General features: G+C 38.2%; 1 protein-coding gene across 13 annotated transcripts in view; it reads left to right on the top strand.

The window, feature by feature from the left end:
- The window catches only part of LOC106053650 (uncharacterized), a 28,149-nt gene extending 13,058 nt beyond the window's left edge, over nt 1-15,091 (top strand). For 3 of the 13 annotated variants that reach the window (XM_056031094.1, XM_056031093.1, XM_056031095.1), the window contains 4 exons: nt 4,493-4,558; nt 5,307-5,381; nt 12,248-12,271; nt 14,420-15,091. In XM_056031094.1, coding sequence (XP_055887069.1) covers nt 4,493-4,558; nt 5,307-5,381; nt 12,248-12,271; nt 14,420-14,607 — 353 coding nt within the window. In that variant the 3' untranslated portion in view covers nt 14,608-15,091. Of the gene's footprint in view, nt 1-4,461; nt 4,559-5,306; nt 5,382-6,821; nt 6,871-12,247; nt 12,272-14,419 lie in introns of all 13 variants that reach the window. The other 10 variants (XR_008778208.1, XR_008778216.1, XR_008778212.1 and 7 more) reach the window with 10 other exon arrangements.
- The last annotated feature ends 6,305 nt before the right edge of the window (nt 15,092-21,396 follow it).

Raw genomic sequence — 21,396 nt, 5'->3', positions numbered from 1 at the left:
TCTCTGTCTCTCTTCTTATCTCTGTCTCTCTTCTTATCTCTGTCTCTTTTCTTATCCCTGTCTCTCTTCTTATCTCTGTCTCTCTTCTTATCTCTGTCTCTCTTCTTATCTCTGTCTCTCTTCTTATCTCTGTATCTCTTCTTATCCCTGTCTCTCTTCTTATCTCTGTCTCTCTTCTTATCTCTGTCTCTCTTCTTATCTCTGTCTCTCTTCTTATCCCTGTCTCTCTTCTTATCTCTGTCTCTCTTCTTATACCTGTCTCTCTTATTATCCCTGTCTCCCTTCTTATCTCTGTCTCTCTTCTTATCCCTGTCTCTCTTCTTATCACTGTCTCTCTTCTTATCTCTGTCTCTCTTCTTATCTCTGTCTCTCTACTTATCTCTGTCTCTCTTCTTATCTCTGTCTCTCTTCTTATCCCTGTCTCTATTTTAATCTCTGTCTCTCTTCTTATCTCTGTCTCTCTTCTTATCCCTGTCTCTCTTCTGATCTCTGTCTCTCTTCTTATTCCTGTCTCTCTTCTTATCTCTGTCTCTCTTCTTATCTCTGTCTCTCTTCTTATCCCTGTCTCTCTTCTTATCTCTGTCTCTCTTCTTATCTTTCTCTTCTTATCCCTGTCTCTCTTCTTATCCCTGTCTCTTCTTATCCCTGTCTCTCTTCTTATCCCTGTCTCTCTTCTTATCTCTGTCTCTCTTCTTATCCCTGTCTCTCTTCTTATCTCTGTCTCTCTTCTTATCCCTGTCTCTCTTCTTATCTCTGTCTCTCTTCTTATCTCTGTCTCTCTTCTTATCCCTGTCTCTCTTTTTATCTCTGTCTCGCTTCTTATCTCTGTCTCTCTTCTTATCTCTGTCTCTCTTCCTATCTCTGTCTCTCTTCTTATCTCTGTCTCTCTTCTTATCTCTGTCTCTCTTCTTATCTCTGTCTCTCTTCTTATCTCTGTATCTCTTCTTATCCCTGTCTCTCTTCTTATCTCTGTCTCTCTTCTTATCTCTGTCTCTCTTCTTATCTCTGTCTCTCTTCTTATCTCTGTCTCTCTTCTTATACCTGTCTCTCTTATTATCCCTGTCTCCCTTCTTATCTCTGTCTCTCTTCTTATCCCTGTCTCTCTTCTTATCACTGTCTCTCTTCTTATCTCTGTCTCTCTTCTTATCTCTGTCTCTCTACTTATCTCTGTCTCTCTTCTTATCTCTGTCTCTCTTCTTATCCCTGTCTCTATTTTAATCTCTGTCTCTCTTCTTATCTCTGTCTCTCTTCTTATCTCTGTCTCTCTTCTTATCTCTGTCTCTCTTCTTATCCCTGTCTCTCTTCTGATCTCTGTCTCTCTTCTTATTCCTGTCTCTCTTCTTATCTCTGTCTCTCTTCTTATCTCTGTCTCTCTTCTTATCCCTGTCTCTCTTCTTATCTCTGTCTCTCTTCTTATCTTTCTCTTCTTATCCCTGTCTCTCTTCTTATCCCTGTCTCTCTTCTTATCTCTGTCTCTCTTCTTATCCCTGTCTCTCTTCTTATCTCTGTCTCTCTTCTTATCCCTGTCTCTCTTCTTATCTCTGTCTCTCTTCTTATCTTTCTCTTCTTATCCCTGTCTCTCTTCTTATCCCTGTCTCTCTTCTTATCTCTGTCTCTCTTCTTATCTCTGTCTCTCTTCTTATCTCTGTCTCTCTTCTTATACCTGTCTCTCTTCTTACCTCTGTCTCTCTTCTTACCTCTGTCTCTCTTCTTATCCCTGTCTCTCTTCTTATCCCTGTCTCTCTTCTTATCCCTGTCTCTCTTCTTATCCCTGTCTCTCTTCTTACCTCTGTCTCTCTTCTTATCTCTGTCTCTCTTCTTATCCCTGTCTCTCCTCTTATCCCTTTCTCTCTTCTTATCTCTGTCTCTCTTCTTATCTCTGTCTCTCTTCTTATCTCTGTCTCTTTTCTTATCCCTGTCTCTCTTCTTATCTCTGTCTCTCTTCTTATCTCTGTCTCTCTTCTTATCTCTGTCTCTCTTCTTATCTCTGTATCTCTTCTTATCCCTGTCTCTCTTCTTATCTCTGTCTCTCTTCTTATCTCTGTCTCTCTTCTTATCTCTGTCTCTCTTCTTATCCCTGTCTCTCTTCTTATCTCTGTCTCTCTTCTTATACCTGTCTCTCTTATTATCCCTGTCTCCCTTCTTATCTCTGTCTCTCTTCTTATCCCTGTCTCTCTTCTTATCACTGTCTCTCTTCTTATCTCTTTCTCTCTTCTTATCTCTGTCTCTCTACTTATCTCTGTCTCTCTTCTTATCTCTGTCTCTCTTCTTATCCCTGTCTCTATTTTAATCTCTGTCTCTCTTCTTATCTCTGTCTCTCTTCTTATCTATGTCTCTCTTCTTATCTCTGTCTCTCTTCTTATCCCTGTCTCTCTTCTGATCTCTGTCTCTCTTCTTATTCCTGTCTCTCTTCTTATCTCTGTCTCTCTTCTTATCTCTGTCTCTCTTCTTATCCCTGTCTCTCTTCTTATCTCTGTCTCTCTTCTTATCTTTCTCTTCTTATCCCTGTCTCTCTTCTTATCCCTGTCTCTCTTCTTATCTCTGTCTCTCTTCTTATCCCTGTCTCTCTTCTTATCTCTGTCTCTCTTCTTATCCCTGTCTCTCTTCTTATCTCTGTCTCTCTTCTTATCTCTGTCTCTCTTCTTATCCCTGTCTCTCTTTTTATCTCTGTCTCGCTTCTTATCTCTGTCTCTCTTCTTATCTCTGTCTCTCTTCCTATCTCTGTCTCTCTTCTTATCTCTGTCTCTCTTCTTATCTCTGTCTCTCTTCTTATCTCTGTCTCTCTTCTTATCTCTGTATCTCTTCTTATCCCTGTCTCTCTTCTTATCTCTGTCTCTCTTCTTATCTCTGTCTCTCTTCTTATCTCTGTCTCTCTTCTTATCTCTGTCTCTCTTCTTATACCTGTCTCTCTTATTATCCCTGTCTCCCTTCTTATCTCTGTCTCTCTTCTTATCCCTGTCTCTCTTCTTATCACTGTCTCTCTTCTTATCTCTGTCTCTCTTCTTATCTCTGTCTCTCTACTTATCTCTGTCTCTCTTCTTATCTCTGTCTCTCTTCTTATCCCTGTCTCTATTTTAATCTCTGTCTCTCTTCTTATCTCTGTCTCTCTTCTTATCTCTGTCTCTCTTCTTATCTCTGTCTCTCTTCTTATCCCTGTCTCTCTTCTGATCTCTGTCTCTCTTCTTATTCCTGTTTCTCTTCTTATCTCTGTCTCTCTTCTTATCTCTGTCTCTCTTCTTATCCCTGTCTCTCTTCTTATCTCTGTCTCTCTTCTTATCTTTCTCTTCTTATCCCTGTCTCTCTTCTTATCCCTGTCTCTCTTCTTATCTCTGTCTCTCTTCTTATCCCTGTCTCTCTTCTTATCTCTGTCTCTCTTCTTATCCCTGTCTCTCTTCTTATCTCTGTCTCTCTTCTTATCTCTGTCTCTCTTCTTATCCCTGTCTCTCTTTTTATCTCTGTCTCGCTTCTTATCTCTGTCTCTCTTCTTATCTCTGTCTCTCTTCCTATCTCTGTCTCTCTTCTTATCTCTGTCTCTCTTCTTATCTCTGTCTCTCTTCTTATCCCTATCTATCTATCTATCTATCTATCGATCTATCTATCTTTCTTTCTATCTATCTATCTATCTATCTATCTATCTTTCTATCTATCTATCTATCTATCTATCTATCTATATATCTATCTATCTATATATCTATCTATCTATATTTGTTATATGAGGCGCTGAGTCCCCCCCCCCTGCTCTGATGGGTACCTGACATTAGTAGGGGGGAAAGTAAAGGCGGTTGGTCGTTGTGTTGGCCACATGACACCCTCGTTAAATGTGGGCTACAGTAACATGAACTTTACATTTTTGGCCACATATCATACGGTCTGCTGGTATTCCCAGCATTTTTATAGCTCTCAGACAACGCCGTTTGCGCTGGCTTGGACATGTTCGCCGGATGGAGGACAAGCGCATCCCGAAAGTCATCCTCTATGGTCAACTAGCGACTGGTCGCCCCCACCTCCGTTACATAGATGTAATAAAACAGGACCTCAAATCAGTGAACATCAATACTGACCATTGGGAAGACATAGCTCTAGACCGCAACAGATGGAGAGAGAGACAGTGACCAAGAAAGCTATGGACAGTGAAAAAATATGGGTCTCAGCTCAGGAAGAAAAACGTACAATCCAAAAAAATGGCCAGCTCCTCTACCACCGAAGCAAAAGCCACCTTAAATTCGCTATTTGTGGACGTGAGTGTCTCTCCAAAATAGGGCTCCACAGCCACACGAGGAAGTGTGCTTTGAGATGAAGGATGCCAATATATATATATGTATGTATGTATATATGTATGTATGTATGTGTGTGTGTGTGGTGTGTGTGTATGTGTTTGTGTGTGTGTGCGCGCGCACATCTATCTGCTCATCCATCTATCTCTTGTTATCTCTGGTGTCTCGGCTGACTCTTTCATTCAAGAATTTCGTTTGTCGTCCCTTCAACGTTTCAGTTCAACTTCCTGACCTTGACGTGAAGGTCAACCAAACTAGGACAGACGACATTGTTTTCAGTTTAGGTGAGTAGCATTCGACTAGAGCTTAGTGAAATCACCATAAGCCTTATGGGAGTTCCGAGTACATAAATAATAATAATAATATGTATCATTTATCTTTGTCATTAGTTACAAAACAAAACATTAGGTTGTTGTCTTATGATCGAAAGATGTTTATAAACGAAAGACAGGCAGAGAGAGGTAGAGAAAGATCAACTAGAAGACACTCGGTCGTGCTACACATCAGACTCTCTAACGTTAGAAACATAAACAACTATCAAGAAATAGAGCCGGTAAAACCAGTGTCTAGAACAGTAGCTTACCCAGGGTTCAAGGCGTCTGGGCGCGTCCGCCCCCATCCCTTTATCTCCTAATAATTGTGTGCGTAATTCCTATTTACATAAGAACAGTGATCAGTAAGCATGACAAAACTGACATATAGGATGTAGACTAAGGTAACAAAAAGGGCTCATAATGCTCATACTAATAATAATAATAAAATGTAAGCAACTTAAATTCGAAAATGTCAGCTTCATTAATGCAGACTTCGAATGTGTGTATGTGTACACTCCCTATTGATCTCAGATAGACAACATGCAACACTACATCCGAGAAGAACATTAAGACCTACCTGTTTAAATGAGTTTGTCATGGTAGCTCTCGTGTTTATGCTTGTAATGTTATGACAGTGCATTGAGCCTCCATTTTGTTTGTTAACAGCGCTCTATAAATTAAATTATCATTATTATATATGTGTATGTTTTTTTCCCAGGGACCAAACTGACCACTTACATCCTTGCGGCTATTCTAACATTCATCTTGTTAAGCTTTTTATTGATACTATGCAGTAAGTCATTACTTTATGAGATCTGTACTCTGAGTAATAAGTTGACTAACGGTCTCTAACGTATGCAAGACTGAGGCATTTAACATATAAGGCATGCGGTGATAGTACTTTACATTGACAGTAGTAAGTCAGTTGTTACAAAGCTTAAATCAACTCACTCTCTCTGTCGGGAAAAAAGGTTTGTACAAGTTATTTCTCCCACACCCAATCTTCGATCAATCCGAAATTTTACACCATTGTTTCTTTTACCTGACAACACAAAAGCAATTTTAAAAATTAAACAATTAGTTAATTAACTATTTGTAATTAATTATTTTGTTTGGGTGGATTTTACCGTAATTGCTTTTTGCATTTACAAAAAAAAAAGGGGGTGGGAACGACTTGAATTCGATCTCCTGGCTGACGCCTCCACGGGCCGCCGTGCTAACCACTGTGCCAGTGAGGTGTGTATAAGTAAGATGGTATATTTATATATTGTTTGTTTCCGTTCAGTGCGCGAACAATAAAGGGGAATAATTCAGCTTATACCACCACCTCAGTCAAATCAATTTCTTTCCCTTGTTCGAGATATCAAACAAAATAATTGTTACACAATCTTCCCACAAGTTGTTGAAGTAGTACACTAACGTCGAAACAAGCGCGGTCTACCCATCGGCTAATTTGACGGAAGAAGTCAGGAAAGCGGTCTACCCATCGGCTAATTTGACGGAAGAAGTCAGGAAAGCGGTCAACAAATCGGCTAATTTGACGGAAGAAGTCAGGAAAGCGGTCAACCCATCGGCTAATTTGACGGAAGAAGTCAGGAAAGCGGTCAACAAATCGGCTAATTTGACGGAAGAAGTCAGGAAAGCGGTCAACAAATCGGCTAATTTTACGGAAGAAGTCAGGAAAGCGGTCATGGAAGTTGTAAAGTACAAGCGTTGCAGACGACAGCCGGCAAATTGTCGTCGATTGGAAAGATCCAGGCTTATAGACATCTTCAATTGGCTATAAGGAACGTGTTTAATGGTGGAAAAAGGATCATGATTCTGGGGAAAAAATTCGTAAGGTGAGAAATGGCATTTCTATTTGGAAGTTACGAACTGATGAATGCTAAGGTCGTCGTTGGCTAGTTCATTTGAACCATAAAATGCTTTATTTTGTTTTGGCTGCCAATTGTTCTCAGCAGGAAATATCGTTTGGAAAAACATGACCAGTGTTCTAGCTGATCGTGAATCGTCCATGAAGCACATTTCGGGATCGGTCGAATATTAGAATAGTACGATCTATGCCTAGAAGATCATTTACGATGTATAAACAAAGAAATGAAACTCATGATCATTACTTTAGATAAAGAACTGTAGAAATGGGATTCATCTCTCTGATCGGTCATGTCGCATTGAACAACAACAAAATATTAAAAATCTTCAAATTCGAAATATTATTTCTATCGTTTTGCAGTGTACACCTGATGGCCGGTCACCAAATGGTTTTGAAAATATGTAACAGTGTGAGTACACTAGTAGAGATCAATGAATATTTGGAGGGATTCCTAACTGTCTTTTAAAGCACTGGTTTATGTCAGACGGAAGCATTCTTAAAAATGCTTGAATATCTGAATTAGCCAATTTTCTATTTCATTCGGGGGTCACTTAATTCACGTCACCTAGAGCCTCCGATAACTTAAGTCGGCCATGGTCCAGATTTATTATAAATTTAATGCATGGCTGATCCAAACTAATTGACACAACTACGCGTAATATAAGCTTTTTTTTAAAGTATATTTTTATATTGTTGTTGTGACCATGTTTTTGCTTTAGCTGTAACAAGTTATGATTTATAAAGCGATACAGTTACATCATGGACGTAGCCAGGGGGGGGGGGGGTTGGGGTTCAACCCCCCCCCCCCCCCCCCGAAATGAAATTCCCCCCCTGCGGGTGACTGATTTTTTATTCATTTTGTTTATTTTAGGTGAGATTTTAATACTAAATCATCACTTACCACAGCACAGCCGAGGGGGTTTTGAGTTAAAAACCCTCTACCAGGGGTTTTGAGTTTAAAAATCCCTAACAGGGGGTTTTGAGATACAAATCCCTCTACCATTGGGTTTTGAGTTTAAAAAACCCCTACCAGGGGCTTTGAGTTTAAAACCCCCTACAGGGGGTTTTGAGTTTTAAACCCCCTACCAGAGGTTTTTGCAGTTAAATCCCCCTCTTCTATAAAAGAAAACAAAAAAATGCAAACAACAATCCCCAAATTCCATCAGCACAGTTAAGGAAGATTTTGTTTTAAAAACCCCCTCCAAAATTTACGATAACCCCCCTCTCCATTATAAAAAAAGGAAATTACACACTCAAAATTCTATGAGCGTAGCCAAAGGGGTTTTGAGTTTAACCCCCCCCCCCCTTCCAGTTGGGGTTTGAAGCTAAAAAGTACCTCTTCAATATAAAAAAAAGCAAATTACACACTATAAAATCTATTAGCGTAGCCAAAGGGGGTTTTGAGTTTAAAACCCCCTCCCCCAGATGGCTTTTTCTTTAAAGTTTAAAACCCCTCCAGATGGTTTTGAGTTTAAAATTCCCCTACAGAGCGTTTAAGAGTAGAAAACCTCTCTCTTCAATATTTTTTTTAAGCAACTACAGTCACCAAATTCTATGATCGTAGCTAAATGGGGTTTTGAATTTTAAAAAAAAAAAAAAATCTCCAGAGATTTTTTAGTTTAAAACCACTCAACATATGATTTTGACGAAAAAACTTTCCTTTTCGATATACAATCTAAAGCGAAATACAGGCATATAATTCCAAGAGCGTAGTCAAGAAAGGTTACACATTTCTACCAGTGGATTGGGCTCCATTAATAAAGTGTGTGTAGTCTTCTGCCAAAATTGAAAAAGACTAAATGTGGCTCAACAAAGATGGCTAAGACAGATTTTAGGAGTCAGTTATAGAGATCGGGTCTAAATCAAAGAAATCATATCCCGAACTGTGAGTCGAACCCTTAGTAAGGTTGTGACAGCGTTGCACGAGGTTTTGCGGGCCGACAAAATGAATTACGCAAAATAAGAGTTGCGGAAACAGCTTGTCAGAAAATGCGCCGAAGAGGGTCTAAGTCAGTAAGAATAGCACATTAGGTTTTTGAAATAAAACTTTTTAATAGCAAGATAATGCACTGTAGATACCTCAGAATATGCATTTTGTTGGCTTTCAATATAGAGATGGGAATGGAACCCAACTTTTAAAGTTCGGGTTCGGTTCGGTACGGTCAGATTTAAGTTCGAGTTCGGTTCGGTTCGATGACGAGTATAGTTCGGGTTCGGTTCGGTCAGGTCTAAAGTTCGGGTTCGGCTCGGTTCGATGCTATGAAATTATGTAATAGCAAAATTAAGTTATAAGGTTTAATGCAATTTATTAGTTAAAACTTTTTTATTTGAATTTTTAAATGAAACAAATACTTTGCAATATATAATAGGCCTATGGGCAATACTTTTTCCAATACTTTTTCCAAAATAATGTTGCCTAAATACATTTAAAGCATTGTAAAAATTTCTTAATGGAGATAGAAATGCAGATGCGGCAGGTTTTCGCTCAAGTCGGCAAGTGGTTTAATTCAGGGCGTGACTCGGCGCTAAGCGAATTTTTTAAAAAGGCTAATATCGATGTGCTTTCTTTCAGAAAACACTATTCATCATAATAAAAAAAAGTCGAGGGCCATATTAAATCTAGTAATTAAGAGGCAGACCTGGCCAATAGAATTATGCAAGGGACATTCTAGGTAGGCCTACATATTGCGCACGTACTTCTATAATGGGCGTGATCTTTTTAAAGAAATATTCCTCGTGTAAAGACGTCTCTATCGAGGATTTTTTTTTCACACATAAGTCGTCACTATTATAAATTGCAATATACGGAAGAAATTCGACTATTCTGAGACAAAAAAAATGCAGAAGAATCACACTAGCGGAGATGTTTTAAAATGTTTTCTTCAAAACGCAGTCTTCAGTTGACAAGGTCTTATTAGAAGATAAAATGACATCTCCACTTAATATATTTTAATTTTTAAACATGTAATTATACTAATATTCAGATAAGTTACACTAAAAATAAAACTTTTTTTTTCGTTGCCCCCTCTCTTTGTTAGTTGGTCGTTGGTTTATCTCTTACAAACAGCTAGTACAATTGAACCAATATAGGCGTTTTATATTTTTACCGGTAAGGATAGTATAGGTGGACTTCTTATGGTCCGACAGTTATGCTGGGCAGGGCACGTATCCCGTATGGGAGACGAACGTATGCCAAAGGCAGTCTTTTTGTTTTGGTGAGCTAAAAGCACCTGGTTGCATGCGGCCTTAGAACGAGTCAGTTTGAGTTCACTTTCGAAGGCCGCGGGATACACATTTGAGACCAAAAGAAAATCCGCTGCCGAGGACAAACGCAGACGCGAAAAGAAAAACTAAATCGACCGCCTGCGAACAGTGGATATGCTTGCCCTGGATGTGGCAAAATATGTAGGTCACAGCTGGGCAAGCGCAGCCATGGGAAAAAACTGCATTCCTCACTATATAATCTTCGGACTCAAAGACAAGCCTTATAATAATATATAAACTTAATAAACTTTAAAATAAAGTTCTTATGTGAACAACTCAATATAGCCTAACTCACTAACTGTTATTACAATATTCACATATTTAATTTGAGATAGAGATGTAATATTAATGAAATATACTGATATTTAAACAAAATCTAGGTCACCACAAAACAACGTCTTTACTCTTTCATGTCTCAAGATTGTTTGCCGTTTCACATTTGCATTACGCTAATTTCAACATCTTTAATGCATAAACACCAATCAATCGCTTAGCCTCTTCTTACCGCCACCAGAAAACACACACACACACTCTATGACACCCCTTTTTGTCAAGAAGTTGCGTCTCCCCATCTCCCAATTCAAGGTACTAACCATCCCCACCCACGGGAGAGGACCCAAAGTTTGAGAAACTCTGCATTAAAAATACTGATGATCAATAATGCAAAACAGAATAATAGTAAAAATATTCAGGTGCGTAGATAGGAATTTTTCATCATTTGGGGGCCCGGGAGGAGCTGGACCTCTTTGGGGGCCCCTGCATTTTGCGTAATATTGAATATTTATTGTAAAAAAACACTAATTTGGGGCCCCCCTCAAGTGGGGGCTCGGGGGGATTTTACATTTCTCCCCCTCCTCCCCCACCCTTTCTACGCCACTGATAATATTCCAATATGGAATACTTCACAATTTTGTAAAAATAAATCACTTAATAGAAGATAATTAAAATTTATTTTAAACTAGAACACAAATGAACTTATTGTAGATATCTACATTCTCTAATCGTCAAAAAATATTCTACTCTCAACTAACAGCCATCTCAAATAAAAGTGACAATATTTTAATGTCAACTTTCTACTTACTAGGTACTAGAGTCTAGATCTAGATCTAATTAGAGGGCGCCTATTCGACTCAAAACCAATATTGCAAACAGCCCGCGAAAATTCAAGGTTAGGGGGAGAGTCGGCACGTACGGAAAAACCCATGGGAATCAAAGCGAGCCGCTTTTTTTTTTTTCAAAATACCACCACCCCCTCCCAAGTTTTCAAAGTATAATGGAATCATTAGAATTTAAATAAAATATTTAAGTAATTATTTTTTTAAACACAAAATATAAAAAAGGGATGCAAAAATTGCAAAATTAGTTCGGTTAAGAAAAGGAGGGTTCCTTCGGTTCGGTTCGTACCAAGCAGTTTCAAAGTTCGGGTTCGGTTCGGTTCGGTCATAAGTGAGGTTCGAGTTCGGTTCGTTCGGTTCGGGTTCGGTTCGTTTCCCATCTCTATTTATTACCAGAAATAGTGCTCGGCGGCGGGGCTTCGCCCCGCGCTGGGGGAGCGCTGCGAGCTCCCCCAGACCCCTTGCTAGCAAGGGCGAGGAGTCAACAAGTTTTCCACTAATTCCAGGAAGAATCTATTCTAGGGCATAATAAACGTCTTCCGAAAGGGTCAGAATGTAATAAAGATTAATTATGTACGCACACACACTCAGATATATATATATATATATATATATATATATATAATTGTTTTTCGCGCGGGGGGGGGGATTCCCCGAAAAAAAATCCTGGCTACGCTTATGAGTTACATACAATCAATATGCTTCTATTTTTCTAATCTTATGCAATCTCTTATTGAGCCCTGTTTATAGTATCATGTAATCAATATGGCTATAGTATCAAGACAATGGATACTCCTCTAAGCCTTTTCCTGACTCAACTAGAGCGAAGCAGGGCTGTGTGCTGGCTCCAACACTCTTGGGCTCCAACACTTCACACCTGCCATGCTGAGAGATGCATGTCGCGAAGAAAGCGTTGAAGTTTACAAACGAGGTCGCACTGACACAAGTCTACCTTAAGACTTAAGGCGAAGACCATTTGGTAAGTTCCATATCGCCAATGCCGTGCCAGTGCTGCTTTTGGCAGACTTCAAGAACAAGCTTGGCAACGGAGAGGACTCCGGCATATCTACAAAACTGAAAGCCTACAGTGCTGTAGTCCTCCTTTACTCTAATATGCATCACAGGCCAGGACCTTATGTTCCCACCACATGAAAAAGCTAAACTCCTACAACCTACGCCATTAAAAAGTTATCAGGCGAGCTTGTCTGACTTTATGTCAGACATGGACATCCTACAGTTGTCACAAATGAACAGTATCACAACAGTCTCTAGTATTCTATAATCCATAGATCTCTAGTATTCTATAATTCATATATCTCTAGTATTCTATAATCCATATTTCAATGGCCTCATGTAATCCAAATTTCTCAGCCCTTCAATTTCCTTTCTTTTTTTTTTTGTCTTCAGAAGTCAAAGGAAAAAAAAAATTAGGTAACATATCTACTTCTGTGTGTGTTGTGTATGTATTTGTACATGTGTATATGTGTGTTGTGTATGTATTTGTACATGTGTGAGTGTGTTGTGTATGTATTTGTACACGTGGTTGTGTGTTGTGTATGTATTTGTACATGTGTGTGTGTGGTGTATGTATTTGTACATGTGTGTGTGTGTGTTGTGTATGTATTTGTACATGTGTGTGTGTTGTGTATGTATTTGTACATGTGTGTGTGTTGTGTATGTATTTGTACATGTGTATATGTGTGTTGTGTATGTATTTGTACATGTGTGTGTGTGTTGTGTATGTATTTGTACATGTGTATATGTGTGTTGTGTATGTATTTGTACATGTGTGTATATGTGTTGTGTATGTATTTGTACATGTGTGTGTGTGTTGTGTATGTATTTGTACATGTGTGTATGTGTTTTGTGTATGTATTTGTACATGTGTGTTTGTGTTTTGTGTATGTATTTGTACATGTGTGTTTGTGTTTTGTGTATGTATTTGTACATGTGTGTTTGTACATGTGTGTTGTGTATGTATTTGTACATGTGTGTTGTATATATATTTGTACATGTGTGTGTGTTTGTTGTGTATGTATTTGTACATGTGTGTTGTGTATGTATTTGTACATGTGTGTTTGTACATGTGTGTTATGTATGTATTTGTACATTTGTGTATGCATGTTGTGTATGTATTTGTATATGTGTGTATGTGTGTTGTGTATGTATTTGTACATGTGTGTCTGTGTATGCTTACATGTGTATATATCTCTGATTTTTTTGTCTTAGTAAACTTCATCATTGGTTACAATCGTACACGTCCTCCTACAGGGCAATGGAAATAAAATAAATAGGAGGAATCATAATGTGTTAATTTAACCTTATGATATTTAGTGGGACAAGAAGGAATTAAGTTGTTTCAGATACAATATTTATGGAGAAATTTGTTGTTTTTTTTTAGCAAAATGATACTAAATCTGACTAGAACATGTCTCTATTTTCGTTGTGTGTATAAATTTGTTTTTGAACAATTTGTTGAGTGCTGATATCATCCAATGAATCCGGACCCACGACCATTAGGGGCCCAGAGACTGTGGCGTAGCAATTATGGCGCCAAGGTGTTTATTGCACTTGGGCTCATAACCAGTTAGGGATAAGACCAAAATTTAAAATAATTGCAATTTTGTAAAAACCGGTTTAACAAAAATCTAATCTAAAACGCTCCCTCAAAATATCCGAAACTTTACACGAAACTTTAACATCAAAACGTCAACCAATGTTTTCAAGAGTCTGTAAACCTGCGTCTTGGGTTGCTTGAATGTAAGGAACTGCTTCAAGCAGGTTAATTGTAATGGTTGCTAACTATAACTCCTGCCGAGACAATTGTAGCCAGACCGTCCCATTCTTTTTTCACTGTATGTTAATAAAATCATTGATAGTATGACAGAAGATAGCCCTGGTGTTTATGAGTTAAAATTTCGACACAGCTGCTAATTATTCAACTTTTTCAAAGCTCAATCTGTTTTGTCTTTTTTCTGAATTAAAAAAAGTAAACATTTTGTTTTTATTCTCAGATTTAGAATGAAGGAAGTCAATTGTGAAACTTAATGTAAAAAATTGGCTGCTGAAGTAGCTCGATCTTGGGGTGTTGATTCGGATGTTACTATTTGCTCTACACGTTTGTGGAAAGTTAAAAGACAATTTGATGAGCCTACCTCTAATTACCGTGAAGAAATAATTGAAGATGTAGTGAAGACTTTCAAAATAAACTATCGATGTCATTGTTTCTCTATTACTTGATAGAAATAGATTTAGAAATAGATTCATTGATTTCTGACTTTGCTACTTAGAAGGCAAGAAAAAAAGCAGTTTTAGGAAATAAATGCTAGATCTATTTCCTGTGAAATAAAGGTCGTAGAACAAGAAACTCAATTTGTTGTCACACACTAAGTTTCTCTTATTGAGGGGAGAGATACCCACCAAGATATTCTTGAACCCTGGGCCCACGGGTAACATGCTACGCCACTGAATTCATTTGTGCCAATAAAATTATTTTTTCTAATGTTAGTATATTATCGTAGACTTAAAGTTTACGTCTATTCCTAATGTGCTAATATACGATTGCTATGCGTTTTCCAGCACCCCAACGGCCTGTGATAGTACCACACCACACAGGGTCTTCAGTGGATGCAGCGGCTAAAGCTTCCAGATCTTCGCAAAGACTCACTACATGGCTCTCTTCCAGGACCAGTGTCAGCCCCAAGAATCGCGGCTCACCCAAAACGCTGACCAAGTCTATCACGGTGGTAAAGGAGACAGAAGTCTAGAGTATGAGCTTATCACAACGAAGCAAGCAAGATCCGAAAAAACAAAAAACTCGCAACGGTTTCAATATAGGAAAAAAATAATCTTAAAAATGTGAACATGACACCGTGTTTACTTCAAGTTGGCTAGGTAACTGATGTTCACTTAATTGATTCTATAATGACTAGGTAACTGATGTTCACTTAAGTGATTCTATAATGACTCTACTATAATGACTCTACTTGGTAAAGATTTGTTTGATATGAACACGCTAGACTGAAATGGCTGTGTTATATCTGTAAAGAAGACAAGGACTTTGGTTTGATACATGTTCTATTTTCTTAGTTTTTATACATTTTTAAAATTTTTCATTGACATTTTTTTTTTGTTTTCTTCGCTATAACGTTATTAAACTGTATCATCGAATATCGTCTAGTAATAAGTTTCCTTTGTGTGTATTCAATCTGTATAATGGTCATTTAAATATACTTGAAAGCACAAATTTGATTTGATTCGTTTTCCACTATTTCCACTATAAACAAATTAAGTATTTTAAAACAAAGTTCATTTCAGTCTTTCCCACGACACATCCCACAACTTCACACGACACATCCCACAACTTCACAAGACACATCCCACAACTTCACAAGACATATCCCACAACTTCACACGACATATCCCACAACTTCACAAGACACATCCCACAACTTCACACGAAATATTTCACAACTTCACACGACACATCCCACAACTTCACAAGACACATCCCACAACTTCACACGACACATCCCACAACTTCACACGAAATATTTCACAACTTCACACGACATATCCCACAACTTCACACGAAATATCCCACAACTTCACACGAAATATCCCACAACTTCACAAGACACATCCCACAATTTCACAAGACACATCCCACAATTTCACAAGACACATCCCACAACTTCACACGACACATCCCACAACTTCACACGAAATATTTCACAACTTCACACGACATATCCCACAACTTCACACGAAATATCCCACAACTTCACACGAAATATCCCACAACTTCACACGAAATATTTCACAACTTCACACGACATATCCCACAACTCTACACGAAATATCCCACAACTTCACACGAAATATCCCACAACTTCACACGAAATATCCCACAACTTCACACGAAATATTTCACAACTTCACACGACATATCCCACAACTCTACACGAAATATCCCACAACTTCACACGAAATATCCCACAACTTCACACGAAATAACCCACAACTTCACAAGACATATCCCACAAAGTCACATGACACATACCACAACTTCAGACGACAGGGGACTAATTCAACTTATACCACTAATGTCAAGTACAATTTCTTTCAGTTGTTCGAGATAACAAACAAAATAATTAATTAAAAATAATTAATTAACTAATAGATTTTTTATTTTTTTTTATTTTATAACTGATCCTTGTGTTGTCAGGTAAAAGAAATAACTGTGCAAACTTTCAGCTTGATCTGAGATAGGGTGTCGGAGAATAACATGTACAAATAGGGTGTCGGAGAATAACATGTATAAATAGGGTGTCGGAGAATAACATGTACAAATAGGGTGTCGGAGAATAACATGTACAAATAGGGTGTCGGAGAACAACGTGTAGGCTACAAATAGGGTGTCGGAGAATAACATGTACAAATAGGGTGTCGGAGAATAACGTGTACAAACTTTTGACAACAAAGAAAGCCAGACAGGACGAGTCGATAAAACTTTTGTAATAATAATGAGCAAGTATGGCTAATTTAGCAAGTAGTCTTACATTTTTTCAATTTTAAAGGTACATTTTATTTCTATTGTAAGGCTAGAAAAACATTTTGTTGCAAAACACCGTATCATCTAACATTACCAAGTTATGCAACTCCATTTAAAACTAATATTTTGTTTACAGTTCTAGGTATACAAATGAAGGAAATTGTTTTAAGCTAGATGTAGAATGACAAGGCTAGAACTAGAATCACAAGCCTAGATGTAGAATGACAAGGCTAGAACTAGAATCACAAGGCTAGAACTAGAATCACAAGGCTAGAACTAGAATCACAAGGCTAGAACTAGAATCACAAGCCTAGATGTAGAATCACAAGGCTAGAACTAGAATCACAAGGCTAGATGTAGAATCACAAGCCTAGATGTAGAATGACATGCCTAGATGTAGAATCACAAGGCTAGAACTAGAATCACAAGGCTAGAACTAGAATCACAAGCCTAGATGTAGAATCACAAGCCTAGATGTAGAATCACAAGCATAGATATAGAATCACAAGGCTAGAACTAGAATCACAAGCCTAGATGTAGAATCACAAGGCTAGAAGTAAAATCACAAGCCTAGATGTAGATTCACAAGCCTAGAACTAGAATCACAAGCCTAGATATAGAATGACAAGGCTAGAACTAGAATCACAAGGCTAGAACTAGAATCACATGCCTAGATGTAGAATGACATTTAAAACTAATATTTTGTTAACAGTTCTAGGTATACAAATGAAGGAAATTGTTTTAAGCTAGATGTAGAATGACAAGCCTAGATGTAGCATCACAAGCCTTGATGTAGAATGACAAGGCTAGAACTAGAATGACAAGGCTAGAACTAGAATCACAAGGCTAGAACTAGAATCACAAGTCTAGATGAAGAATGACAAGGCTAGAACTAGAATCACAAGCCTAGATGTAGAATCACAAGGCTAGAACTAGAATCACAAGCCTAGATGTAGAATCACAAGGCTAGAACTAGAATCACAAGCCTAGATGTAGAATCACAAGCCTAGATGTAGAATCACAAGGCTAGAACTAGAATCACAAGGCTAGATGTAGAATCACAAGCCTAGATGTAGAATGACAAGGCTAGAACTAGAATCACAAGGCTAGAACTAGAATCACATGCCTAGATGTAGAATGACATTTAAAACTAATATTTTGTTTACAGTTCTAGGTATACAAATGAAGGAAATTGTTTTAAGCTAGATGTAGAATGACAAGCCTAGATGTAGCATCACAAGCCTAGATGTAGAATGACAAGGCTAGAACTAGAATCACAAGGCTAGAACTAGAATCACAAGTCTAGATGTAGAATGACAAGGCTAGAACTAGAATCACAAGCCTAGATGTAGAATCACAAGGCTAGAACTAGAATCACAAGCCTAGATGTAGAATCACAAGCCTAGATGTAGAATGACAAGGCTAGAACTAGAATCACAAGGCTAGAACTAGAATCACAAGCCTAGATGTAGAATCACAAGGCTAGAACTAGAATCACAAGCCTAGATGTAGAATCACAAGCCTAGATGTAGAATCACAAGGCTAGAACTAGAATCACAAGCCTAGATGTAGAATCACAAGGCTAGAACTAGAATCACAAGCCTAGATGTAGAATGACAAGGCTAGAACTAGAATCACAAGCCTAGATGTAGAATCACAAGGCTAGAACTAGAATCACAAGCCTAGATGTAGAATCACAAGCCTAGATGTAGAATCACAAGCCTAGATGTAGAATCACAAGCCTAGATGTAGAATTACAAGCATAGATATAGAATCACAAGGCTAGAACTAGAATCACAAGCCTAGATGTAGAATCACAAGGCTAGAAATAAAATCACAAGCCTAGATGTAGATTCACAAGCCTAGAACTAGAATCACAAGCCTAGATGTAGAATCACAAGGCTAGAACTAGAATCACAAGCCTAGATGTAGAATCACAAGCCTAGATGTAGAATCACAAGTCTAGATGTAGAATCACAAGGCTAGAACTAGAATCACAGGCCTAGATGTAGAATCACAAGCCTAGATGTAGAATCACAAGCCTAGATGTAGAAAGACAAGCCTAGATGTAGAATCACAAGGCTAGAACTAGAATCACAAGGCTAGAACTAGAATCACAAGCCTAGATGTAGAATCACAAGCCTAGATGTAGAATCACAAGCCTAGATGTAGAATGACAAGGCTAGAACTAGAATCACAAGCCTAGATGTAGAATCACAAGCCTAGATGTAGAATCACAAGGCTAGAACTAGAATCACAAGGCTAGAACTAGAATCACAAGGCTAGAACTAGAATCACAAGCCTAGATGTAGAATCACAAGCCTAGATGTAGAATCACAAGGCTAGAACTAGAATCACAAGCCTAGATGTAGAATCACAAGCCTAGATGTAGAATCACAAGGCTAGAACTAGAATCACAAGCCTAGATATAGAATCACAAGGCTAGAACTAGAATCACAAGCCTAGATGTAGAATCACAAGGCTAGAACTAGAATCACATGCCTAGATGTAGAATCACAAGGCTAGAACTAGAATCACAAGCCTAGATGTAGAATCACAAGCCTAGATGTAGAATCACAAGGCTAGAACTAGAATCACAAGCCTAGATGTAGAATCACAAGCCTAGATGTAGAATCACAAGCCTAGATGTAGAATCACAAGGCTAGAACTAGAATCACAAGCCTAGATGTAGAATCACAAGCCTAGATGTAGAATCACAAGCCTAGATGTAGAATCACAAGCCTAGATGTAGAATCACAAGGCTAGAACTAGAATCACAGGCCTAGATGTAGAATCACAAGCCTAGATGTAGAATCACAAGCCTAGATGTAGAATGACAAGCCTAGATGTAGAATCACAAGGCTAGAACTAGAATCACAAGGCTAGAACTAGAATCACAAGCCTAGATGTAGAATCACAAGCCTAGATGTAGAATCACAAGCATAGATATAGAATCACAAGGCTAGAACTAGAATCACAATCCTAGATGTAGAATCACAAGGCTAGAACTAAAATCACAAGCCTAGATGTAGATTCACAAGCCTAGAACTAGAATCACAAGCCTAGATGTAGAATGACAAGGCTAGAACTAGAATCACAAGCCTAGATGTAGAATCACAAGCCTAGATGTAGAATCACAAGGCTAGAACTAGAATCACAGGCCTAGATGTAGAATCACAAGCCTAGATGTAGAATCACAAGCCTAGATGTAGAATGACAAGCCTAGATGTAGAATCACAAGGCTAGAACTAGAATCACAAGGCTAGAACTAGAATCCCAAGCCTAGATGTAGAATCACAAGCCTAGATGTAGAATCCCAAGCCTAGATGTAGAATCACAAGGCTAGAACTAGAATCACAAGCCTAGATGTAGAATCACAAGCCTAGATGTAGAATCACAAGCCTAGATGTAGAATCCCAAGCCTAGATGTAGAATCCCAAGCCTAGATGTAGAATCACAAGCCTAGATGTAGAATGACAAGGCTAGAACTAGAATCACAAGGCTAGAACTAGAATCACATGCCTAGATGTAGAATGACATTTAAAACTAATATTTTGTTTACAGTTCTAGGTATACAAATGAAGGAAATTGTTTTAAGCTAGATGTAGAATGACAAGCCTAGATGTAGCATCACAAGCCTAGATGTAGAATGACAAGGCTAGAACTAGAATCACAAGGCTAGAACTAGAATCACAAGTCTAGATGTAGAATGACAAGGCTAGAACTAGAATCACAAGCCTAGATGTAGAATCACAAGGCTAGAACTAGAATCACAAGCCTAGATGTAGAATCACAAGGCTAGAACTAGAATCACAAGCCTAGATGTAGAATCACAAGCCTAGATGTAGAATCACAAGGCTAGAACTAGAATCACAAGCCTAGATGTAGAATCACAAGCCTAGATGTAGAATCACAAGCCTAGATGTAGAATCACAATCCTAGATGTAGAATCACAAGGCTAGAACTAGAATCACAAGCCTAGATGTAGAATCTTAAGCCTAGATGTAGAATCACAAGCATAGATATAGAATCACAAGGCTAGAACTAGAATCACAAGCCTAGATGTAGAATCACAAGGCTAGAAGTAAAATCACAAGCCTAGATGTAGATTCACAAGCCTAGAACTAGAATCACAAGCCTAGATGTAGAATGACAAGGCTAGAACTAGAATCACAAGGCTAGAACTAGAATCACATGCCTAGATGTAGAATGACATTTAAAACTAATATTTTGTTAACAGTTCTAGGTATACAAATGAAGGAAATTGTTTTAAGCTAGATGTAGAATGACAAGCCTAGATGTAGCATCACAAGCCTAGATGTAGAATGACAAGGCTAGAACTAGAATGACAAGGCTAGAACTAGAATCACAAGGCTAGAACTAGAATCACAAGTCTAGATGAAGAATGACAAGGCTAGAACTAGAATCACAAGCCTAGATGTAGAATCACAAGGCTAGAACTAGAATCACAAGCCTAGATGTAGAATCACATGGCTAGAACTAGAATCACAATCCTAGATGTAGAATCACAAGCATAGATATAGAATCACAAGGCTAGAACTAGAATCACAAGCCTAGATGTAGAATCACAAGGCTAGAACTAAAATCACAAGCCTAGATGTAGATTCACAAGCCTAGAACTAGAATCACAAGCCTAGATGTAGATTCACAAGCCTAGATGTAGAATCACAAGCCTAGATGTAGAATCACAAGGCTAGAACTAGAATCACAGGCCTAGATGTAGAATCACAAGCCTAGATGTAGAATCACAAGCCTAGATGTAGAAAGACAAGCCTAGATGTAGAATCACAAGGCTAGAACTAGAATCACAAGGCTAGAACTAGAATCACAAGCCTAGATGTAGAATCACAAGCCTAGATGTAGAATGACAAGGCTAGAACTAGAATCACAAGCCTAGATGTAGAATCACAAGCCTAGATGTAGAATCACAAGGCTAGAACTAGAATCACAATCCTAGATGTAGAATCACAAGGCTAGAACT

This window comes from Biomphalaria glabrata, chromosome 5, assembly GCF_947242115.1.
Source record: "Biomphalaria glabrata chromosome 5, xgBioGlab47.1, whole genome shotgun sequence".
Lineage (NCBI taxonomy): Eukaryota > Metazoa > Mollusca > Gastropoda > Planorbidae > Biomphalaria > Biomphalaria glabrata.
The sequence above is the reverse complement of the archived record's forward strand: the minus strand, read 5'-3'. Positions and strand labels throughout refer to the sequence as shown.